The sequence below is a fragment of the Vulpes lagopus genome, chromosome 23 (genome assembly GCF_018345385.1).
Source record: "Vulpes lagopus strain Blue_001 chromosome 23, ASM1834538v1, whole genome shotgun sequence".
Classification (NCBI taxonomy): domain Eukaryota; kingdom Metazoa; phylum Chordata; class Mammalia; order Carnivora; family Canidae; genus Vulpes; species Vulpes lagopus.
In genome coordinates this window covers 30,995,603-31,019,088 of record NC_054846.1, presented here as the reverse complement: position 1 = coordinate 31,019,088, position 23,486 = coordinate 30,995,603, and the positions used below count along the sequence as shown (strand labels likewise).

The 23,486-nt window shown below is 37.4% G+C and overlaps 1 protein-coding gene and 1 long non-coding RNA gene across 6 annotated transcripts in view; one reads left to right on the top strand and one right to left on the bottom strand.

Moving 5' to 3' along the window:
* The window catches only part of EEA1 (early endosome antigen 1), a 110,969-nt gene that overhangs the window by 86,933 nt on the left and 550 nt on the right, over positions 1-23,486 (bottom strand). For 2 of the 4 annotated variants that reach the window (XM_041738110.1, XM_041738111.1), the window contains exon 2: positions 2,665-2,757. The exons of 1 other annotated variant lie outside the window; for it this stretch is intronic. In XM_041738110.1, coding sequence (XP_041594044.1) covers positions 2,665-2,757 — 93 coding nt within the window. Of the gene's footprint in view, positions 1-2,664; positions 2,758-23,014; positions 23,069-23,486 lie in introns of those variants that run through there. One more of the 4 variants, XM_041738113.1, reaches the window with a different exon arrangement.
* LOC121481099 overlaps positions 23,070-23,486 on the top strand; it is a 42,965-nt gene continuing 42,548 nt past the window's right edge. For both annotated transcript variants that reach the window (XR_005985187.1, XR_005985186.1), the window contains exon 1: positions 23,070-23,158. This is a non-coding gene — a long non-coding RNA (uncharacterized LOC121481099). The remainder of the gene's footprint in view (positions 23,159-23,486) is intronic.

Here is a 23,486-nt window from a genome sequence, read left to right as displayed (position 1 = left end):
AAATTTTTTTATAGTTCAAAAACAAAAAGATAAATGATCCAACTTTTAAAATGATTAGACTTCAGGGATGCCTGGGTGGCTCAGTGGTTTAGCCCCTGCCTTGGACCCAGGGCATGATCCTGGAGTTCTGGGTTTGAGTCCCACATCAAGCTCCCTGCAGGGAGTCTGCTTTTCCCTCTGCCTATGTCTCTGCCTCTCTCTATGTCTCTCATGAATAAATAAATAAAATCTTTAAAAATAAATAAATAAATGAAATGGTTTTCCAGTTGCAGACTAAATGAATATAGATTGACTTGCCCCATTTCCTCCTGCTAGCTACACCTAACATCCCTAGACATTATATATAAAACAAAAGAAATAAGAGAATTCTGAAAGGTGATGAGAAGGTGGACCAGCAAAGCATCTCAGGATCCAAGGACTGACATAGTAATAAAAACACTGGGTTTTCTTTTGCCTCATATATTCCAGACTGGGTACTAGGGAAGCTGGCAACCTAGACACTTTAGTGAGCACTTACAAAAAGGGCCTGCCCTCTCCAGCTAAAGGACCAGGAAAATCAGTGAGTAGTTTCAGTGGTTACCAAGGATGGAAGTCAGACTAGAAAGGGATAAAGAGTGAACAAAGATGTTTGCTTCTGGCAATACATTAAATAGTCTGAACTATCATTCTGATAACAACTAAAGAAAAATTGGGGGTGCCTGGCTGGCTCAGTCCATCAAGCATCAAACTCTTGATTTTGGCTCAGGTCATGATCTCAGGGTCCTGTCAAACTCTGCACTCAGGGGGAAGTCTGCTTGAGATTCTCTCTCTCCACTTCCCTCTGCCTCTCTTGAACTTCCTAGCCTCCAGAGCTCTGAGAAATAAGTGTTTGTTGTTTAAGTCACTCAATCTATAGTACTTTTGTTTCAACAGCCATATTAAGAAAACATTATATATCAATATATAACAAAATATAAAATATGACATAAATATGATATAAATAAAGCAAAATATTGCTTTATTTCTATTTCTTTAAAGTCCTGAAGACCCAAGTGTCTGGGTGGCTCAGTCAGTTAAGTGTCTGACTCTCGATCTCAGCTCAGCTTTTGATCTCAAGGTAATGAGTTCAAGCCCTGCACTGGGCTCCACGATGGACGTGGAGCCTTTGTAAAAAAAATAATTTAAAAAATTAGTCCTGAAGACCATATTTCAAATTCCATATAGATGGCTAAGGGGACAAAGTTAAAAAATTGTTCAAAATGGGATGACAACTTTAAGGTAAAGGGGAAACATACCTGAAAGAGAGAGGCTGATAGAGTTATCACCTGAGACCTTGACACTTATGTACCCTAGCACTGGGCATATGAACCTCTCTACAGCAGTATTTGTATGCTGATAGGAAAAATTCATGACATAGGTAGAAACTAAAGTGGCAGGAGAGAAGGAGAGAGAAAATAAAAAGAGAATGTGGAAAAGAAGAGAATCCAGAACACAAGAGAAAGGATTGAAATCTGATAGGAAAAGAGAACTATCTTCCATGTATTAAAGTAAGAGAGAATAAAGATGGATGCAAATAGCTTTGGGGACAAAACAATTGGTGTTCACCTAATATTTCCTAATATAGAAGATGCCTGAGGGAAGGTGGGATAGAATAAGACACAAGAGAGATTTGAGGATAAAGAAGAAAGTAAAACTATCTCTGACAGTAGGAAAACAACACTAATAAGTAAATACAGCAGGATTACCAGGCACTGCTCACTACCCACTGGAGATTTTTTTGTTTTGTTTTGGCCTGATTGATGTTAACAATTAAATTTGCTCTTAATAAAGTTCAACTGATACTTTTCTCTGAACTCTCAGGGTCTTGTTAGATCTCATCATGGTTAATATCCATATATATGAAATCAGATGGCCAGAAAGAGACAAAACAGGGAGATGAATGGATAGAGAGACAAACTCAGAAAGACAGAAGACAGACTCACCACCCAAGAGGTGCAGAAGGGGGAACACAGGAAAGGGGACTGGGTTGACAGTACAACTGGGCCCAGAAAGGGGCAACTGACAGAAATTGTCAGAGTAGAATGTGAGTACATCAATATCTTAGGGACAATATTAGTGGTGGCTTTTATGCTCTTCTTTTTCCTTTTCTACTTTTTCTATAATGAGCAAATCTTGTTTGTTAAAAATAATAATAATAATAAAGCAAGGCTTTACTACTAAGGCTGACTTCTCCAAAAATTTGAGTTCTTTCTTAGATTTATTTACTTTCCTCATTAATTTTTAATAAACTTTGATAGATAAAAGCTCTTACAAAATCATAAATGAAGACAGCAAATAATGTATAAACTTTATAGATAATCTCATTTTTCATTTTAGCTCAGTAGTCACGACAGTGCAAACACTATCACCTGGTAATTTTTATAAACAGATTTTAAAATCTTCCTTAAGTTGAGATGACATTAACATTGAAGATAATTTCACAATTTAATTTTCAGTCTTAATATACACTTTCTCAGTCTTACAACTAAATACCAGAATTTTTCTACAAGCGATTCAAAAGTCACATTCCAGTTTGTTAAGAAGGATGAGAATGTTTCCTACAATACAATTACTGACCATTACTCCAAATATCTGTTCACTTTCCCTTAAATAATACTAAATTGTTTTGCCAAATTATTTCCATACCTCTGAAGAGCTTTCATTATTGACATCTACTGTGTTTATAGGAGCTGCTGATGAATCTAAATCAGAACCTTGAGAGCCAACTCTCCCAGGAGTCTGAAACACAGAAAAAAAATCAAAGTAGATATTAATAATATATTCACAAACTATTTAATAACCTAAACAATAATCAGGGCTAGCCTTATACATAAAAGTAGATGTCCTCTCAATATAATAACAAACTGTACTAGCAGCTATCCTTTATTGAAGACTATGCCTAATACTGCATCAAGATCTCTGCATGCATTCTCTCATTTTTAGTCTTTTTAAATTAATAAAAAGCTTATTTTTATATGTATTGCCTATAGTCTTCAACTCACTTTCACAGAACATTTTAATCACAGTGCCATCTCTGAGAGACGCAGGACATATGTCACCTCTATACATGAGAAAAGAGATTCAAAGTAGCCCAAAGACTTCTCAAGACTGTACTGTTAACAAAAATTAGAAAAAACTAAAACGCTGATCTTCTGATTCCTCTTGCATTGTTGTCTATTACACCAACTAAACTATAACATGAGAGTTGCTCAAAAGACCCACACAGATCATTCATGCCAATCATTACCAATTTGTCTTCAATACTTGATATTCCATTATAAAAAATACACAGTTTGGAGGATTAAAGTTCTTTTTTCTTTTTCGCCTGCAACACTTATCCTCTAACGTTATTATTCATTAATACTTAGGTGTTACCATAAAGAAACTAAAAATCTAATAAAGTACTGGGCAAGAAGAAAGATTTGGAACACAACAACCAACTTAATAATCCTTAGCAAAAAACACTTATGATATATACTTTCATCATTCTCACTTCACACAAAAGAGAACTGAGGTGTGGAAACTACGTAATTTGCCCAAAATCACATGGCTAATCAATGAGAGAAAGGATTGTAACTTAAGCAGTCTGGCCCATAATCACTAAACCATACTGGTGATTTATGGACATTTCCACTGAAATGTACCTCAAGCACCCAAGACTGAGAGCAATTCACTGTACTTGTCTCAACACACAAACATCCTATTCATCACTATTAAATATTCAACACAGATGCCAAATAAGGAGGCAATGATACTTTGAAATTCACTAATTGAAATGATTATAAAAGCTACACAGAAAAATGAGAAAACATACACACTATAATTATGTATGGTGGCTCAGCAGTTGAGCATCTACCTTTGGCTCAGGGCCTGATCCCAGGGTCCTGGGATCAAGTATTGCATAGGGCTCCCTGCAGGAAGCCACTTCTCCCTCTGCCCCCTCTCTGCCTCTCTCTGTGTCTCTCATGGATTATGTCTCTCATGTCTCATAAATAAATAAAATCTTTTTGAAAAAAAATACAGGGCAGCCCCAGTGGCGCAGCGGTTTAGCACTGTCTGCAGCCCTGGCGTGTGATCCTGGAGACCGGGGATCGAGTCCCATATCGGGCTCCCTGCATGGAGCCTGCTTCTCCCTCCACCTGTGTCTCTGCACCTCTCTCTCTCTCTCTCTCTCTGTCTCTATGAATAAATAAATAAATAATATCTTTTAAAAAATAAATAAAATAGAATAAAATTTTAAAAATACAATTATGTATAAAAACTATTTATAAGAAATTCAAAGGATATATATATACCAAAATACAAATAATGATTTCTGTAGCAAGACACAGTTATGGATATTTTGGCTTTTAGTTTTTCAGGCTTGGGTTTTGCTCTTTTTTTTTTTTTTTTTTTTTTTTAGAATTTTAGATCCACAGTTAAATTATTTGTACACTGAAATTTTTCTTAATATTAAAAATAGTAAAAAAAAAAATAAGTGGACCTCTGCAAAATGGATGATCCACATTCCTGTCATATTTTCCCAAACTTCTTAAACTTTCTAAGCTTATCCAGAGTGTGGCTTTATTGTTTTCAGTTAAAATCCATAAAATTCTCACATTTTAACTATTCTGTTAGCTACTCTCCTCTAAAAAACAAAGCAAGATTCTTTCCCAAAACAGCATGCTTTAGACATGAATTTATAAATAAATAAAAGCCAGCTATCCGGATTTAATGATACTCATGCACCTGGCAAAAAAAAAAAAAAAAAGTAGCTCAATGTTGAATAAGTCAAAGACCCTTGATATTACATACTTAATATAAAGAATTGTATAACACCAGAAATTCATTTTTGACCCATCAACATTTCAACAGCTTCACACCACAATGGCTTTTAAAATTAGTGACCCCATTCTTAAAAGCACTGGAAACTCAAGCTGTATCTCCCAAGGATTACATTTACCCCACATTTCTGTATCTTTTCTTTTTCCAGATTACAGGTGGCTTTTCATTTGAGATTTACCTTCCCTGTGAAGTAAGCAATTCAGAGATACATCTACATAATCCTATTATCCTCACCAAAAATACTTTTTCTTATATTTGCCTAAAATAGTCCTTGTCAACAAATCTAAGAAAGTCCAAGACAATGGGGAGTAAAAGGAAAAACAAGAGAGAAACTATCAATGCTTTTCATACCTATATTTTAAACACATTCTCCCTGACTGTTGCTAAATTGTCTAATAACTTCTTGTTCTGTTAAATCACTAAAATCCCATTACTTCAATGAGAAGTCCAATTACAGTAATGATGACCCTAAACAAACAATCTAAAGCATTCTAACTTTTCTACTTATAAAAGTTTTACTTTGTGAAAACAAGAGGATAAGTATAATTTGCACTAGGGGTGCCTGGGTGGCTCAGCTGATTAAGTGTCTTTGGCTCGGGTCATGATCTCAGGGTTCGGAGACTGAGCCCCACATGGGGCTCCCTGCTCAGCGGGAAGCCTGTTTCTCCCTCTTCTCCTGTTCCCCCTGCTTGTTCTCTCTTGTTCCCTCTGTCAAATAAAGAAATAAAATCTTAAAAAAAAAAAAAAAGAATAATTTGTGCTAAAAATTTAAATAGGAGATAAATATCATCCAAATTATGTTTTTATAGAAAAGTATTACCTAAATTTAGAAACCTTTTATAGTAACCAAAAAGTATGTAACACATTTGTTCATCTCCCTTGGAGTATCTAGCATTCTGTAAGGCTCTGGATGTCAAAAGGAGGACACTGGGTATAAGGAGAGCATAAGAGAAACAAGGACCATGCCTTGGGGTAGACTAAAACCTGGCCAGAGAAACCAAACTAATGTAAACAAAAAAAAGTAGGAAACAACTTAAAAAAATTAAATGCTAAATGGAAGAGCTCTGAATGCAAGCAGAGTTCTGGGAAAAAATAAATCAATGCTACTTGCAATATTTGAAAAAAAGTTCATTCCTTGAAGGAAAAGTCATTTCAATTTTCAAAATTTAAGAACTTTTTGAAAACCTAACTGAATCTCAAGTTGGTGGTAAAACTAACCACATAGAAAATAATTATTTCAAATGACTTAAGAACTACATAGACTTAGTGAGATATAATACAAGGACAAAAATAACTGCTTTTAAAGCACAGTAACATTCAATAATCTTATTAATGGTAATATCAGTACTGTTATATCAAAGCTACTTATGTATTTTTTAGGAAAAAATAATCAATGTTAAGAATCAAGATACTCAGTATTAGACAAAAAAGATATAAATTCATAGTATAACTATTTCATACTCTTAAATTTGAATTCATGTTTTGTTTTGCCATATATGTGAATATAACTACTTCCTAGTTCTTATTACTTAAAAGCAACGACAACCCAGAAGCAATGAGCACCCTTAGAGCCCAAACCATTGTTATCTAAATAGTATTCCCCACTGAAAGGAACCAGGGGTTTTTGGAGAAATGGCTGATTTCAGCCTGGAGGAGAAATGTTACAAGATGAACCTGGGACATACTCTTGTGCCAAAAGCAAAGTAGCTAGTAAATACTAATCAGACCCTGTCAAAATGACAAGTCACGTTGAAGGCACTTCCAGTAGCTAAAGCAGGGCAATTTGCACATCAAAAAAATCTCACTGACTTCAACTGATTGAAACCTACTAAATATATATAAACCTATGAGTTCATAAAATATATTTAAAACGTCATGAGTTCTCTTTCTTTAAGGACAGAAAAAGTCAAAAGACAAGCAAGGCTCATTCATCATTGCTAAAGTATGTACCAATTCTTATCTGAAAATTAGTATTTAAAGAAAAAGTATTAAGCATTTACCCTGCCCTTCCAGAAATTCATGGTAACCAAATGGTCTGCTTGATGTTGAAAGTTCTTTACAGGAAAATGTCAGTTAATGTATGCAGAAAAAATGAAAGATTTAGAAAATCATCATTTTGCAACTGTTGATAATATCAGTCCTTTCCACATAAAGGACATAAAACCTTTCATGAATTTCCTTTCAAATAAATTCTACTGTCCTTTAAATTCTATCATGTCTCTTATTTATACTCTTTTAACACTAACTCATAATATAAAGAAGAAAGTGATATCTGGGATAAATCATTACAATAATGACCCTCAGTGAATCACCCCTCTGTTTTAATGCCCTTGTAATTTTCTTGTGTAATTCCCTCCCACCTGCACTCTGGCCACTAAACTCACTTTGGCTAATGGTAGAGTAGCAAATGAGATACAAGCAGACACTTCAAAAGTACTTGCACAATGGGATTTGCTCTCTTATTGATGGAAACTCTTCTGCTACAATAATATAAGCCCAGACTAACCTTAGACTTATGTGGCCCAACAAATACAATCAGCAATCTGAGTAAGTACCTTAGACTATCCATTCCAAACAAACTGACAAATAACCCCTGCTTATATGAGTAACTTCAAGAGAGTCCAGTAGAAGAACTACTCAGCCAACCCTCCCAAAATTGCTGACCCACAAAATCTAGAGCAAACAAAATGGTGGTTGTTTTAAATCAAAGCCAAAGTTTGAGTATGGTTTATTATGCAACAGGTACAACTAGATATAGTAGATGCAATGTGGTAGCTTCTCCACAAAAGAGAAAAGGAACCTTTTTGAGGCTGGGGAGCCTATACAGAATGAGGTACTCATCACAATTCCTAGTAAGGACATAATAAAACCAGTGCCTAGCATTTGAATTTAATAGGAAATCCAATAGTTTCAGCACATTTTTAAAAAAGGACTAATGTAACTACTCCAAGTTTACATCATTCTTTTTTTCATCTTTTCTTTTTTACCTGTTTAAGTTAAACAAGTAACTGGAAAACTAAATGACAATTGTCAGTCTAGTTTTCAGGGCATTTGAGTAATATCAAGATGTTTTATTTTTTGACAATGGTCATTGGTGGAAATAATGTTGGAAAACCAAGCCTCTCACACAGTGTTAGTGGGAACATAACTAAATGCAAAAAATGTACATACTCTGACCTAGTACTTAGGAAATTACTCAGTGAAAAAGAGTACCACCTATACAAGCACAAGCAAAAGTACCGCTTATATATGTACGAGCATGTTCACTGCAGTATTGTTTGTAACAGCAAAACTGGAAACAAAACTAAATGTCCTTCAACAGGGAACTAAATTTTGATAATTCATAGAATAGAATATAAAAGAAATAGTTCTGGGACACCTGGGTGGCTCAGTTAATCAAGTGTCCAACCCTTGATTTCAGCTTAGGACATGATCTCAGCTCAGGCCATGATCTCAGGGTCATGAGATCAAGCTGCACATGGGGCTCCGTGCTAGGCATGGGGCCTGCTTAAGATACTCTCTCCCCTTCTCCTGCTGCCCCTCTCCCCCCTGACTCTGCCCACTTTCACATACACTCTCTCTCTCTCAGAAAGAAAGGAAAAAAAAAAAAAAGTAATTCTCAAAGTGCTGCTACTTAAAAGCCTCCGAACTATATTAAGTAAAAAAATTTCAAACTCATACTAAGAATAGATCATATTTTTATAATATTAATGGATATATGCATCAGAAAATTCTGGGAAAATACAAAGAAACTATTAGCAATGATTACTGGGGAGGGGACCCTCTACTCTTCATTTTATACCTTCTATACTCCTCTAATTCTAATTCCTGGATATCAGCCTCAAACTCCACATAAAATTTGTGTCTTAAGTCCTTCCTGCTCATTCTAAGTCTTCAACCTTGAAAATGGTCACTAATACTCTTCATTCTAATCTCCACTATAATTCTACCACCTTTAAACTTGTCTCATAATTCATTTTTGCTAATTACTTTTTTTTTTGTCCTCAGAGTTCCTTCTTATTTCTCTGCCTTCTTAAAACCGAATATATCCTGATCCATATTAAATCCTGAAGTAGAAGGCTTACTTAGACTTTTGCAATAATATGACCTAAAAAATTTATGGCACCAAATAACTCCATAGATGCTTCTCTATCCATCATAAAATCACACACAATATTAGTAAGCTTCTTGGAGCACCCAGCTGGCACAACAGGTAGAGCATGTAACTCTTGATCTCAGGTGTGGTAAGTTCAAGGCCCTACTGTGGGTAGGATTACTTTAAAGAAATAAATAAATTTTTAAGAAATAGCAAGCTTCTTTACCAATATACCACATTTAACTCTAACTCATTTATATCAGCTTTCAGCTGAGAACAATTCTTATTTTCTGAAATGTGAGCAATTTCACCTAACCTAGAGCCATCCTACAACTTTAATGAGCAAGCAAATACAACCACCCATGTTGTTAAATTATTAATACTAAACTGAGTGTAATCCCTATTCAATTTGTCTTTCCAAGTAACTTATAAGAGATTATCCCCCCTGTTGCACCTAATTCCAACCCTCTCCAAAATATCTTGTGTTATTTTTTTTTATTTTTATTTTATTATTATTTTTTTTTTATGATAGTCACAGAGAGAGAGAGAGAGAGAGGCAGAGACACAGGCTGAGGAAGAAGCAGGCTCCATGCACCAGGAGCCTGATGTGGGATTCGATCCCGGGTCTCCAGGATCGCGCCCTGGGCCAAAGGCAGGCGCCAAACCGTTGCGCCACCCAGGGATCCCAATATCTTGTGTTAATACACAACATACTTCTGCATCCTAAGTCTTTCTTGCCTGACCTACTGACACACAATACTACACTCTGCCAGAGAAGAGGGTCAGAAACATATACTTACCTAATATAACTAACTCTTGTTTTCAGCAGGGCCTATCAAGTGTTCCAAAAATAAAAGTCCACCTATATCCAGGAATAGTGATTCCAAATATAGAAGTTGGAGTCACATGGACCTGCATTCGACTTCTAGTTTACCCACTTAGAAGCTTTGTAGATTTATTTAACTTCTATAAGCCCAAACTCCCAGTTGTAAAGTAGAACTAATAATGTCACCCTCATAGAACTCTTGTAAGGATTAAATGAAATAAAACATTTAAAATGTTTAAACCAGTGCCTAGCATTTGATATACTACAAATAGTAGTCGCTCTCATCATTATTAAGACTAGAATCAAACTTGAAAAGTTGGAGAGCATCTCAGAAATTATGTTCCAATTGTATGACTTCATAGATGATGAAACTAAGCCCTAGAAAGCATATCTGGCTTAGTGGACAGACATCACTCTGCTATCTAATGGTAAACTTGCAATTAAAACTTAGGTTTCCCACAACCCAATTCAATATTCTTTCTAACCAAAGTATTTCTTAGTCATCTGATACCCATCAAGGCACTTAATTTCTCTAATCTCAACTTCTTTAATGATAAACTACAGGGATAGATCACGGATCATGATCATGGATCCTTCTAGCTCTAAAATTCCCAGTCCCTGATTCATTTGGGTCCTAAACTGGCTAATTTAAAAGCAAGTCCATAGAAACAGTCAACTATATCTCTAATCTCTATATATACTTATGGACATTTCAAAACTCTAAAACTTCTACCAGTTATTATTAATGGTTACATGAAAATAATTTACCTCTCAAAAGCAGCCAGGTCAAAAAAAAGAAAGAAAAGAAGAAAGGAAGAAGAGAAAGGAAGGAAGGAAGAAAGAAAGAGCAGCCGAGTCAGTAAGTGATTGAGATTATTAAAACTATAGATAAGTTATTAGTAACTTAATTGGGTTTGCAGACATGATATAGTTAAGTCAATACTAAGTAAAAGAGTAATAGTTTTTTAACATTTAATATATTTTGAATATCTAATGTATAATTAAATATCTAACACATAGTTAAAATTGAGCTATATATGTGAAGCAAATTTAGAGTATTATGTGTTTTGATTCAACAAATATGGATAGGCAGACACAAAAATATACCAAAATAAGGGTTCATACTCTAGTTTGGAGAAGAAGCCACTTTTCATTTTTTTGAAGTTTTAAAATATCTCAAGGGAACTGGGAATGGTGCTGATAATAAAACTTCCTGAACACAGCATCAATGGGCCATGCTCAAAATCCCAGCAAATGGTCTTATACAGCACTTTAGAATCTAACAGAAATTCTAATCTACTGGCTATGGATTCCTATTATAAAAGATACGTAGATTATCAGTTTCAAAGAAATAGAACACAAAGCTCATAAAAATTAAGATCTATCCTGAAAATTCTCATCTTTTATAATATAAAAATCTCTAACAAAGACTATTCAAATAGATGACTTGTAATTCGAGTTCCCAAGGAAACAGACACTGAAACTCTGAAATCTGCAAGCAGGTTTATTGGGCAGTGCTCTCAAGAACACCTGTGTGAGCACAGGAGCAGCATGACTGGGCAGAAGAAGATAAAGAGCACTGATCAGCAGCACAATTGCCACAGCAGCCTCAGCTAATCCTAGCAAGAGTCCTGAAGCTAGATGGCCCTTTACAGAAGTCCCAAATCAAGGCAAGAAGATGATTCTTTGTATTCCCCACATTGAACAGTAATGAGGCTGCTTCCAAGAAAGGAGCAAAATCTTGCATAAGGCAGCTTTATTTTGTTAGGGCAACTCCCCGAAAAGGATGCAGCTTTATGCCATCAGCAGCCGTAACTCTAAGCAGCTAGGGCAATGTGTTTCCATCCTGAAGGAAGATCTAAGTGGTGCATCAAAGCATCCACCACCATGAGTGTACCTTACTTGCATCTGAGATACTCATAAAGAGCCATACACCAGAAGGGCAGGGGGTGTGGCCGATCTCAGTAGAGAAGGAGACCTACTATCTTCTGGAACCTACTACACGCAAGTGCCATGAGTCACCTTACACGAGTTACCAAATTTTATCACTGAATCCTTGCTTCCTGAAGACAGTTTTTCTCAGCAAAGGTGCTAGAAAATTGGGTAAACGTTATTTGGACTTGTTACATAACTCACTTAAAATGCTACTTTAGGGTTGCAAATGATCTGCATTTGTAAAATCTTGGTACTTTCTTGATTTTCAAATAACAGCTTTAACCTAAAAAGCACTTGAGAAATCACCTAAGGTAGTGCACTCACAGTGGACAGATAAGGAAAGTGAAGCCCAGAAAAACTCAATGATTTGCCAAAGAACGTGAACTCAAATCTCCTGATTCCAAATTACAGATTTCCCTATTTTGCCCTGGTGACTTTACCAAAAACTTAATAAAATCAAAATAACCCTGAGGCATGAATCTTATTGTATAACTCAATACCAGCTTCTTCTGAATCATTTGCATTTTCAAAATCATGCGCATAAGAAACTTGAGTTTTATACTAGTTAAAGAAATGTCAGTTGGTAGTCTGGCTAAATGAAATATTCTCTTTCTATTAATAGTAATAGCTAACATATAACCTCTCTGACAGGCAAGAATACCAAGCTCTCTGTCTACATTATGTCATTTAATGCTTAAAACAATCTTTTGAATAAAGTCAAAGGGATTGCTTCCATGTAGCCAAGGGAGGGAAAATACAGTTAAAGAAGCTAAATAAGTTGTTAGCTAAGATTACAAATGTAATGCACAAAGCTGGAATTCCATCTGACTTCAAAGCTTGTGCTCTTAATGTTAAACTATCCACTATACTACACTTTTGCTTCTTTTCAATTTTCCTTCTCTGACCTACTTAAATTTCTGTGATATACATGGTTTATTTTCATAACCAGAAACAAAATTTTATTTTCAAATATTTTTATTTTTAAAACTAGATTATTGCTTAAAATATTTAAAAGTTGCAAACAGATACGAGGTTATATCAAAAAATAAAGTCCAAAGTATCAATGAAACTCTAAAAACTTCTATTATTAGCATAGTTATGTAAAACTTAGCCATAAACTGAAATGAGGGGATAAAGGATGATTTTAAATTTCAATTACTGGTATAGTCCTATGCAATACTTAAACAGATGTCAATGCAACTAAATTATTCATGTTATTGTACTAAATATGTCAATCAGTCATTGCACAGGCAAAAGCCATGTTTCCATTCCTAAAGAAAGCTATCTTACCATACACCATGTTGAAAACATAGTCCAAGATAGCCAGTTATATGACTGTGTCTATTGCCAACTGACCAAAGATGTAATCAGCTGGACCAAATAGCAGATATTCATAAGTTAGCTAGCAGCCAATAAAATGGCCCAGTAGCAAAAAAAGAAAAAGTGCCCAATGCCAAGAGTGAGCTACTGCTGAGTTCCATGATTAGGCCTGTGAATTGCGATATATGAAAAGAAATGATTAATTAACACACAAACTGGCACTAAACAGATAAACAGAGTAATCATGAGGTAAAGTAAGAGTACATAAAAGTGTTCAGCAAATCAAAGCTATAACCTCATCAAAGTTTCAAAAGACTAAGACTCTGAGTATGCAGAAGCTGTGAAGAAAAAAAACTAGAATAGAGGGTAAGAAAATTAGCTGAGAGGTGGAACAAAAGTATTTAGATACAGGGAACACAAATATATTAAGAGTCACTGAGTCCTTTAACAGTTCAACTCTACAGTGAAAATCTATAAAGCCCAGTCAAGAAAGTCCCTGATAGCACTGCCATGGAGCCTTCAAGGCCTTCCAGTAAAAATGTCTGAGAGGATCAACCCCATATTAAATGTTTGGTTCTGAATTTCCATGAAATTCCATCTTTCTTACTGCTGAGCACATCCTTATACTCACTACTATGCTACTTTTGAGCTAACCTGATGAATTCTTTATTCCTAGAATCAAATGAACTTAATCATAACTATTATCACTATTTCAGAGCCATGGTAAAGTTTATTTCTAGAAGAACAATGTGTAAATTGTATGTTTCATGGTACCACAACTTCTAGAAGGAATAGTCCTAAGTATTATATAACCACACTCCACTTCCAACCTCAGTTGACGAAACCATCAATGAACGTCTTTGGCCATCCAGAGACCTAAGCATGATCCAACGAGAAAAGATGCAGAGGACATTTTAAAGTCTTCTCTTGGATTTTGGGAATTGAGACATTGGCCAATTGGTTATACAAAGCTAAGGTGAAAAGTAAACAGAATTGAGTGGTCAGATGACCATCTGGGGTCTTGAACACACTGAGTAAGCAGCAACAAGGAGGATGGTCGCAGAATCAGAGACAAGATGCCAGCAGTCTATGAAAGAGTAAAACAAAGAGAAGAAATGCCTCTGTCTCTAACACCATTCTCTTAAGGCCCAAGTGTACAGCAATTCTTGCTCAATGATCATTTTGAAACTTTATAATAAACCCCCCTTTCAACTTAAACTGATTGAGGAAGTTTATAATCCTTGAAAATAAAAATCATTTATCAGAATGTTGTCCAAGGATGACAAATTTCATTCATGTATTTAATATTTAATTAGTTTCTGCTTCCTCTATTCCATATTCCTCAGAAAGTAGTCTGCGCTCCCTGATTCTACTTCCTTACTTCCCAATTTGTCCCTGTGACTCTCCTAAAACTGAACTAGGTATGACTCAACTGTTCCATTCAGTGGACACTTCTCAGTACTTACCTCTCTTCAAGATATGTATTTGTACATATCTTATACTTGCCTCCACTTGTCTCCTAAGTGCTGGACCTATATTTCCACCTACTTTACTGGGATGGGCACTCATCTAGCTCACATTCATCTTCCTTCCCAAACCTGTTCTTCTTCCCTCTCTATTCTTTACCTTAGTCCAATTCCACCACCCCCTCAGCTGCCCAAACTACTCAAAGGTCAATAAGCCCTATCAATTTTACATCTTAATTTTCTTGAAAATCATTCTTTCTCTATCCCCAAAGCCATTGTCTAAATTCAAGTTTTCTTCATCTCCTGAACTGAAAACTGAAGATCCAGAAATTGATACAATAGAGGGACTTCAGAATCCTTTTTTTTTTTTTTAAGAATTCCAAATGATTCTAATGTGCAACAATTTTAGGGGCGCCTGAATGGCTCAATTAGTTAAGTGTCTGACTTCAGCTCAGGTCATGATCCCAGGGTCTTGGGATTAAGCCCCACACCAGGCTCTCAGCTGGGTGGGGAGTCTGCTTCTCCCCCCTCCATCACACCTGGCTCATGCACACGTGTGCTCTCTCTCCTCACTCTCTCTCAAATTAATAAAATGCTTAATTAATAATAATAATAATAATGTGCAGCAATTTTAGAACTAAAAAGTTATTATTTTCTAGTCAGTCTCTTCCCTAATGGAGCCACCCTCTCTAAAGAGTCACCAAGTAGTCAACATATATTACTGAAAAACATCAAGCATCAAATACTAAGTTAGATTCTACACACTAAAAAAGAAAACAAAATCCCTCCACTAAGGGAGCTCAAGTCTAATAGGGAAATGGTGAAATAAACAAATTACAAAAACAACATAAATTTTCTAGAGATCTGAACTCAACTATCATATACTAAATGTCTACTGAATGCTGGATACTGCAGTGAATGCTTCATGAACATTACTTCATTTAATCCTTCCACAACACTGTGAGATACATAATATCCTCAACTTACAGATAAAGCAAATTTCAAGCTTTTCAGAAAGCTTGAAATTTTTACAAGATCTCACCCTCATAACTGGAGGAACACAGGCCTTAAATTATGGTCTAGTACCAAAAGCCTGTTCTAATTAGTATGGGGATGTTTGGGGAGAAGAAAAAAAAAGTAATCAAAAACTCCCAGTGTCACTTGAATTGAGCAATGTCTACAAATGAGGTAGGACAGTCTGAACAGAATAAAGCTGTTCTACAGAGTATGAAAGGATGAGAGAATAGAGTAAGTTGGGAGAAACAATTAGTGAGAATGGAAAGGTCAAGAGCATGTTCAGAGAGGTAGGTGAAGATAAGCCTAAAATCCTATAAAAGGACAGAGCATTATGGGCCAAGTGTACCAAGGCAAAGAGTTTGGACATCTCCAAAGTGCACTGATTATTCATCAACATATTTTAGACAGAAGAGCGATACATTCAATTTACTTTTTATAAAGATAACCTATGAAAAATATTTTTGGAGGGTTTTCCTTATTACAAATTTGATAATTTAAAAACTTTCTGGGCAGCCTGGGTGGCTCAGCAGTTTAGTGCTTGCCTTTGGCCTAGGGCGTGATCCTGGAGACCAGGGATCAAGTCCCATGGCAGGTTCCCTGCATGGAGCCTGCTTCTCCCTCTGCCTGTGTCTCTGCCTGCCTCTCTCTCTCTCTCTCTCTCTCTCTCTCTCTGTCTCTCTTGAATAAATAAAATCTTAAAAAAAAAAAAAACTTTCCATGGCTCCTTACTGTATATAGTATAAAGTCCAACCTCTTTCTGGTCTCATCTCTTATAACTACTCACATCCAGAAATATTCACAACTCTTCTAATGCTGTGCTAGACTGTTTCATGCTCTTGCATTTGCTTGGTCTCTAAAGATGGCTTCTCTTCCTTGCTCCTCTTTGCCTATCACTTCCAGCCTCTGTAAGGTCTTCCACAATCTCCAGTCCAACAATCTCCCTCCAAACCTTCCCTCACAAGATTAGTTACTTTTTCTTTTGTACTCACCAAACTCTTCCTCTGGGTATCTATTAACACTGATCACATTACTTTGTAATTATTTAAGTATCTGTCTCCCCCATTAAAACTCCTTAAGAGTTTTTTTATCCCCAAGCCCAGCAAAGTAAGTAGCACAGAATAAATGCCCAATGGTGTGATGAATGTCTACACAAACATACATGCATGATTAAAAAAAAAAAAAAAAAAGAAGTGGTGATAAAAAAAGTATTCCTTAAAGAAATTTGGAGTATATAGTCATAATAATAAAATACCAACATTAGCAGCAGGTAACATTTACAGAGAGCTTACCGTGTGCCAGATACTGTCAAAGACCTTGACAGGTACTCATTCAGTCAGTCCTTACAACAACAATCCTATGAGACAGGTACTATTATTACGATCATTTTAATGAGACACAGACAAATCAAATAACGTGCCCAAAGCTACTCAGCTAGTAAATGGGATACAAATACCACCCCAGGACTATGGCCCCAGAGTTCAGGCTATAAACCACGAATCATACGGTCTCTTTGACACAAGCAAAAGACCACCAAGATAAGAACAGAAAACTTAGTTCTAGCCCTGGTTCTTTTATACCTCAATCTCTATTCTTAACACACTAAAATCTACACAAAGAGAAAATAATTCCACATTTTAAAATTTAATAAATTAGTAATAATTCCATCAAACTTAAATGTGTAACCAGACAGGGAGGCCTTCCCTAATATCTCAGTTTAGATCAGGGCCCTCTTGCTATATGCTCGTGGATCTCCCCATGCCTTTGCTTCTTAAGACTCATTCATGTGACCAAAAAGCTATGGGATTCTCTGAACAGTTCCTCTTTCACTAAGCTCCACAGGGGTTTACGTCTCTTCACTCATCAGTGTATCCACAGCACACGGTGGGCCCATACTAGACATCTGAGGAATAGATATGCTTGAAAGGTCTTCTGGGGGTGTCTGGATGGCTCAGTCAGTTGAGCGTCCAACTCTTAATTTGGGCTCAAGGTTATGATCTCAGGGTTATGAGATTGAGTCCTACATAGGCTCCACACTCAGCATGGAGTCTGCTTAAGGAATTCTCTTCCTCTCCCTCTGTCCTTCCCCTTGCTTGCATACAGGTGTGTGTGTGCACGCACCTCTCTCTCTTTCTCTCAAATAAATAAATCTTAAAAAAAAAAAAAAAAAGGTCTTCTTCCCTATTCATCACCCTTTTTTCTGTCACACTGTCATCACTCTAATGCAAATCATAATTTCTCAGAGCCTAAAATATTAAAATTTCTATCTGATCTCTGCCTGTACTCCTTTACAGGTTGTTTGAGATTTTTTTTTTTTTTTAAGATTTTATTTATTTACTGGAGACAGAGAAAGAGCACGAACGGGGGAGGAACAGAGGGTGAAGGAGAGAGAAGCAGACCACTCACTGAGCAAGGAGCCCAATATGGGACACGATCCCAGGACTCTGGGATCATGATCATGACCTGAGCCAAAGAGATGCTTAACCTACTGAGCCACCCAGGCACTCCTCCCCTATGGTGTTAATGTATCACATGCAACTGACCAATTAATCTTCCTAAAAACAAACATTTTTAACTTCTGCTTTGTGCCTAAAGAAAACCAAGATATCACCCCCAAAATATGCCACTTTGGCATATTGATTATTTTTAATTAAAGGCACTAAAACAGCAGGTACACAAGAACACTCTGACCCTCTTTCTTCTTCCTGAAAGGAGATAAAATTCTCATGTGGAAAGTACAGGGAGAGAAAAAGATATTCTCATCACCAAAGACAGAAAATTTAGGGCTGAGAAATCTGTATAAACAACGCTGTTAAACTAACCCTTATTATCTTGGCTACTTCTAACATTCGGTATGCAGGAGAGGCACAATTTCATCCACCTTCTTTGGGTGTCTGGCACCCAAATTCTGTAGAAAGACTTTAAATTCTCTTGTGAAGCTGCCTGTGTATATGTAAAAATTTAATAAAATGTGTATCCTTTCTCCTGTTAATCTGCTTTATATGTTTAATTCTTAGGTCCAGCCAGACACCCAAAGAAGGTAGTGGAAAATTTTGCCTCTCCTGCATACCAAATATTTCACTGCTTAATAAAATCTTATTGATTTCCTAATGCCTACAGAATAAAGTTCAAAATGTCAGATTTGTCTGTTGAAATGAGAAGGAAAGCCACCCCAGACTTGGGTTTCTAATACCATTCCCTACTATAAGAAATAAGGTTCATCAGAGAAATGGTTAATTTCAGGGCTGGGAAAGAGTAATGGATGAGCTTAGAATACACTGTTATGCCAGAAAGTAAAGGACTAAAAAAAAGGGAAGGAAGAAAAAAAATCATAGGACCATGTCAAAACATAGGAGCCACACTGAAAAGGCTCCCACTGTTCAAATATGAGCACCAAAATAATTAAGTATCATAATGAGTTATAAACCACTTTTAAAAATTGAAATTATGAGTCCATTCAAATAGGAAAGAAGAAAAGAAGCTGAGAGGGAGGAAAAGAACAGGAAAGCCAACGATCACCTGGTAAAGGTGAAGGGAATGCCGGAGTAGAAAAATCATCATTTTGCAGTCATTACAGAGAAGACTAGATCGGGCAAGAATGAACAATGAATGCTAAATTAATGGCAAATGTTGGTAAGGAGCAAGATATGTACATGATCTTCTAGGTAGATGCCTATTAACTGTAAAAGAAGAAAAAAATATTATATAATCAAAAAATTCGGCTACCCCCGACCTCTGACAAGGTAATCAAAATTAACAGCACCTACGGAGGACAGAAAGACATCATGGGCCTCCAGATGTGGTAAGATTTAAGCTACTTGAGGCTAAGGACTGTATCTTATTCACTGCTGTGTCCCCAGCTTCTAGCACATAGCAAGTGTTATTAATATCTGTTTATTAAAAGGCAATATGATTCTCCCTCTGCCTGTGTCTTTGCCTCTGTCTCTCTCATGAATAAATAAAAATAAAATCTTAAAAAAAAAAAAAAGGCAATGTTCAAAGGAAGGAGGAAGGGCATGGAAAAATGAACTTATTCCCATCTCTGCATCTTTGCTTATACTGTAACTCCTTCCTAAAAAGAAACTTTCTTCTCTAAGACCTCTCCTAAACACACACACACATTCCTCAAAACCCCGTCTCATGCTCATTTTCTCCAAGAAGACTCCCCACTCACCCAGGTTCATTCTGATCTTTCCTTCTCTGTACCACTACAGCCTTCATTGTGTGTATCATTTTCGTTGGCATTTAATCACATCCTTAAGGAAGATATGATATTTTCCCCATATCTTCCACAGTGATTAGCATAGTGCCAATCATATTAATTTGAGTAGAGGGGAAAGGGCAACGAGGTACCAGAAAAAGGGAAATGGACTGAGTTGGGAAAATCTGGCTCTTGTCTCAGTTTTGACATCTATTAACTGTGTTAACCCATTTTTACTTCCTCATTTTTAAAGTCAGAGAGGGACCTGCTAACTATAAAAGAAGCTGTTTGTTTCTACAATTCTAGAATAATTAAATCCATTTTTTCTTTAGCAATGGTATTTATATATGCCAGTGAAAGGAAATCTAATACACTAAATCACAGTAAATTTCTTAAGAAATGGCAACAAAACTTACAAATTGCCTCAAGTAATAAATACTGATCATCTCTTCGTCTGACCATCAAGCACTTTATTTTTCTTTTTAGAGATCTTATTTTTAAGTAATCTCCACACCCAACGTGGAGCTGGAACCTGTAACCCAAAGATCAAGAGCCAGCCAGGTGCCCCCACAGTCATCAAGCACTTTAAATTCATATTTCTCTTCAGAGGACCATTAAGCAAAACAGTCAATACATACATACTGGAGCTACCTTAATTTCTTTTTTTCTAATTCAGATCCTTTCAAGCCTCAGAAAGCCAACTTTTAGTAAGCTAATGGAAAGAAGAAGAAAAAGCAGCAGCAGCAAATTTTGTCAAGTACCCTGGGACCTTATTGTAAACGTTCAAATACTGAGTTACAATGGATTGTAAGCATATTGTCCATATCTTCTTTCAAAAACGCTTTTTAAAGGACACTATTCAGAAGAAAATAACAAAAGTTAAAAAGAAAATGCCATCTAAAACAGAATATTAAAATAATGCAATATAATCCCAAAGCACGAGACCATTTCAAACAAATCTCTAAATTAGCAACTTTTGTCTTAATCTTGTATCTTACTACCTCTGTTGAGAAACAAGATTTATCAGGGTGGGGTAAAATAAAACGGTTGCCATGTTACATAAAGATTCTAGTTATACTTGTTAGTTAAATACCACCTGTGGACTTAATAATAATAGTTTAGGTTCTAAACTAGTAATACAAGTCACCAGATTTCTTTAAGGTTTTTATCAAAACACCCCTATTATATGCTGAGCAGTAACAGTGAGCCATCTGCAAGATAAAGCTGAACTCCTCTGAAGGTAGTCTAAGTCCTCTAGGGATCCAGCCTCTACTACCCCGGCATCTTCATCTCCCACCTATCCCTGCACCTCATTTCACTTCCTAAACTTAATTGTTCACATTCCTCCTACCCTTTCATGACTTCATGCCTTGGCATTTCGGGCTCCCTCTTGCCTGACATGCCCCTCCCTCTTTGGAGCTTCGAATATGACCTCCTACCAGAAGCTTCTCCTGAGGATCCCAACACCCTCACACAGAGGCACCCAGGGCACTCTTCTTCTATTACACAGCACTGTAATCACTGTTAAATGTCCACTTCTCCTACCTGGCTGTGAGTTTTAAAGGGAGGACCCATACCTTATAAACCATTTCCCAGTCCCTTGCATATGTCTGGTGATTACTGACACTCAATATAAATACACAAGGGGAAAAAGTAACTGTGAGAAACAATTCAAATTTTCCTATAAAAGAGTATACACACTTAACACAGTGGTTCTCAATCAAGAGATATTTTTGGGGTAGCCCCGGGGGTGCGGCGGTTTAGCGCCGCCTGCAGCCTGGGGTGTGATCCTGGAGACCCCGAACCGAGTCCACATCGGGCTTCCTGCATGGAGCCTGCTTCTCCCTCTGCCTGTGTCTGCCCCTCTCTCTCTGTCGCTATGAATTTCTTTAAAATATATATATATTTTTTTTGGTTGTCACAAAAGGGGAAAGGGGTGGGGGGAGGGGTGGAGTGCTAACCGCATGAAATGACCAGAAGCCAGAACATCATCTTAGAATGCAAAAGGACAGCCCTCCACAAAAAAAAGAACTATCCAGTCACAAATATCAGTAGTGCCTTGGTTAAGAAAGTCAGTTGCCGGGCAGCCCCGGTGGCTCAGTGGTCTAGCGCCCCCTTCAGCCCGGGGCGTGGTCCTGGAGACCCGGGATCCAGTCCCACATCAGGCTCCTTGCATGGAGCCTGCTTCTCTCTCTGCCTGTGTCTCTGCCTCTCTCTCATGAATAAATCAATAAAATTAAAAAAAAAAAAGTCAGTTGTCAACTGACTTATTCATATGTGATGATCACATGTCACATCTCAGCAATGATCAGAATCCCAAATTTGCAGTTTCATTTGAAACTTCTGTAATAGTCCTGCATGCACCAACACGTGGTCTTCGGTCCTTAGACAACGGTAATGCTTAACAACATTAAACCAAGAGGACGGGAAAGCATCCTGTATTTCCGAAAACTATAACTACCGGAAGCTACTCTTTTTTTCAAAGTTTATTCATGTATTTTTTTAATAACCTCTCCACCCAACGTGAGGCTCAAACTCGGGACTCCTAGGTCAAGAATGGCATTGCTTCTGCAATGAAGCCAGCCAGGCGCCCCTACCAGACGCCACTCCTGACTCAGGAAACACTTCGTTTTATTTATCAACTTTAAAGCAAACCATAGGCAGACTAATTTTCAGATGTGCAACTATAATGGAAACACAGTCTGAGGGATGAGGGGATAATCGGTTCCTCCAGGTTGGACTAGAAGGAAACCCTCTCCAAGTACCACAAGTAAATCATGCACACTAGTCTTTACTGCTGGACCCAGGAAGGGACGGCAGGGGTAAAGGGTATGTCCTTGCTATTGCCCAAATCATCAGCTTATCAAGATTTCTGACAAAACCACTGCAAAAAAAAAAAAAAAAAAAATCATCAGATGTCAATACAGGGCGGCAGATACAAAAGTTAACTATTTCTCCCCTGATGCACGACCAAGTCTCACATGACTTGACCATTTCACAAAGCTGCGCAGGAGCCAAGGACACTCCCTTTCCATATAGTGGATGACTCAACTGTCTTTGGCACATTCCTTGGCTAAATACTACAAATTCACTAATTTCTTCCGTCCTGTGAACCAGTAATCCTACTCCCTCAGTAACCAACTAATCAGTTTGCCCCAACTTTTCAATCGTTTACAGTTTGTTGCAGCTTCTCAGATTCCAAAAAAAGAAAAGAAAAGAAAAGCTATCCAAAACAAAACCTTGAGTGACAGCAACGCTTGTAGGAAATGATACTCTTCTTATTCTAGGAATCGATCTCTGAACAACACACGTACAGCTTTCCAATGCTCTTGGCTTTACAGCTTCAGGTTTTTCCAGCTTTCCAGTAGGGACAGCGCTGGCAGAAAGTGACGGAGCGAGCGTTGAACACTAGACGAAGCGGACTGCGAATTTATTCTCGGAGAGCTCAAAAAAAAAAGGTACTGGGGCTGAGAGGGGGAAACGCATTTTTAATTGGGGGAGGGAAAAAAAAAAAAGTTTCCGACAGTGAGTAATCTCCTCCTCCTCGGCGGGTTTCGCCAGGAAGTGTCGGGACCACGACTGGGCCCGAGCTAGGCCGGGCTTGGGCACGTTACCCCGCGAACCCGCGGCCCAGGGCGGCAGGTGCGCGCGAAGCCGGGCGGCGGAGGGGTCGGGCGCTCCCCGCCGGGCGAGGCACCGACTCGGGTCGGCAGCGGCGTCCCCGGGCCGGGGAGGAACGCGCCGCACCACACCCTCCCGCCCCGCCGCCCGCCGCCCGCCGCGCTG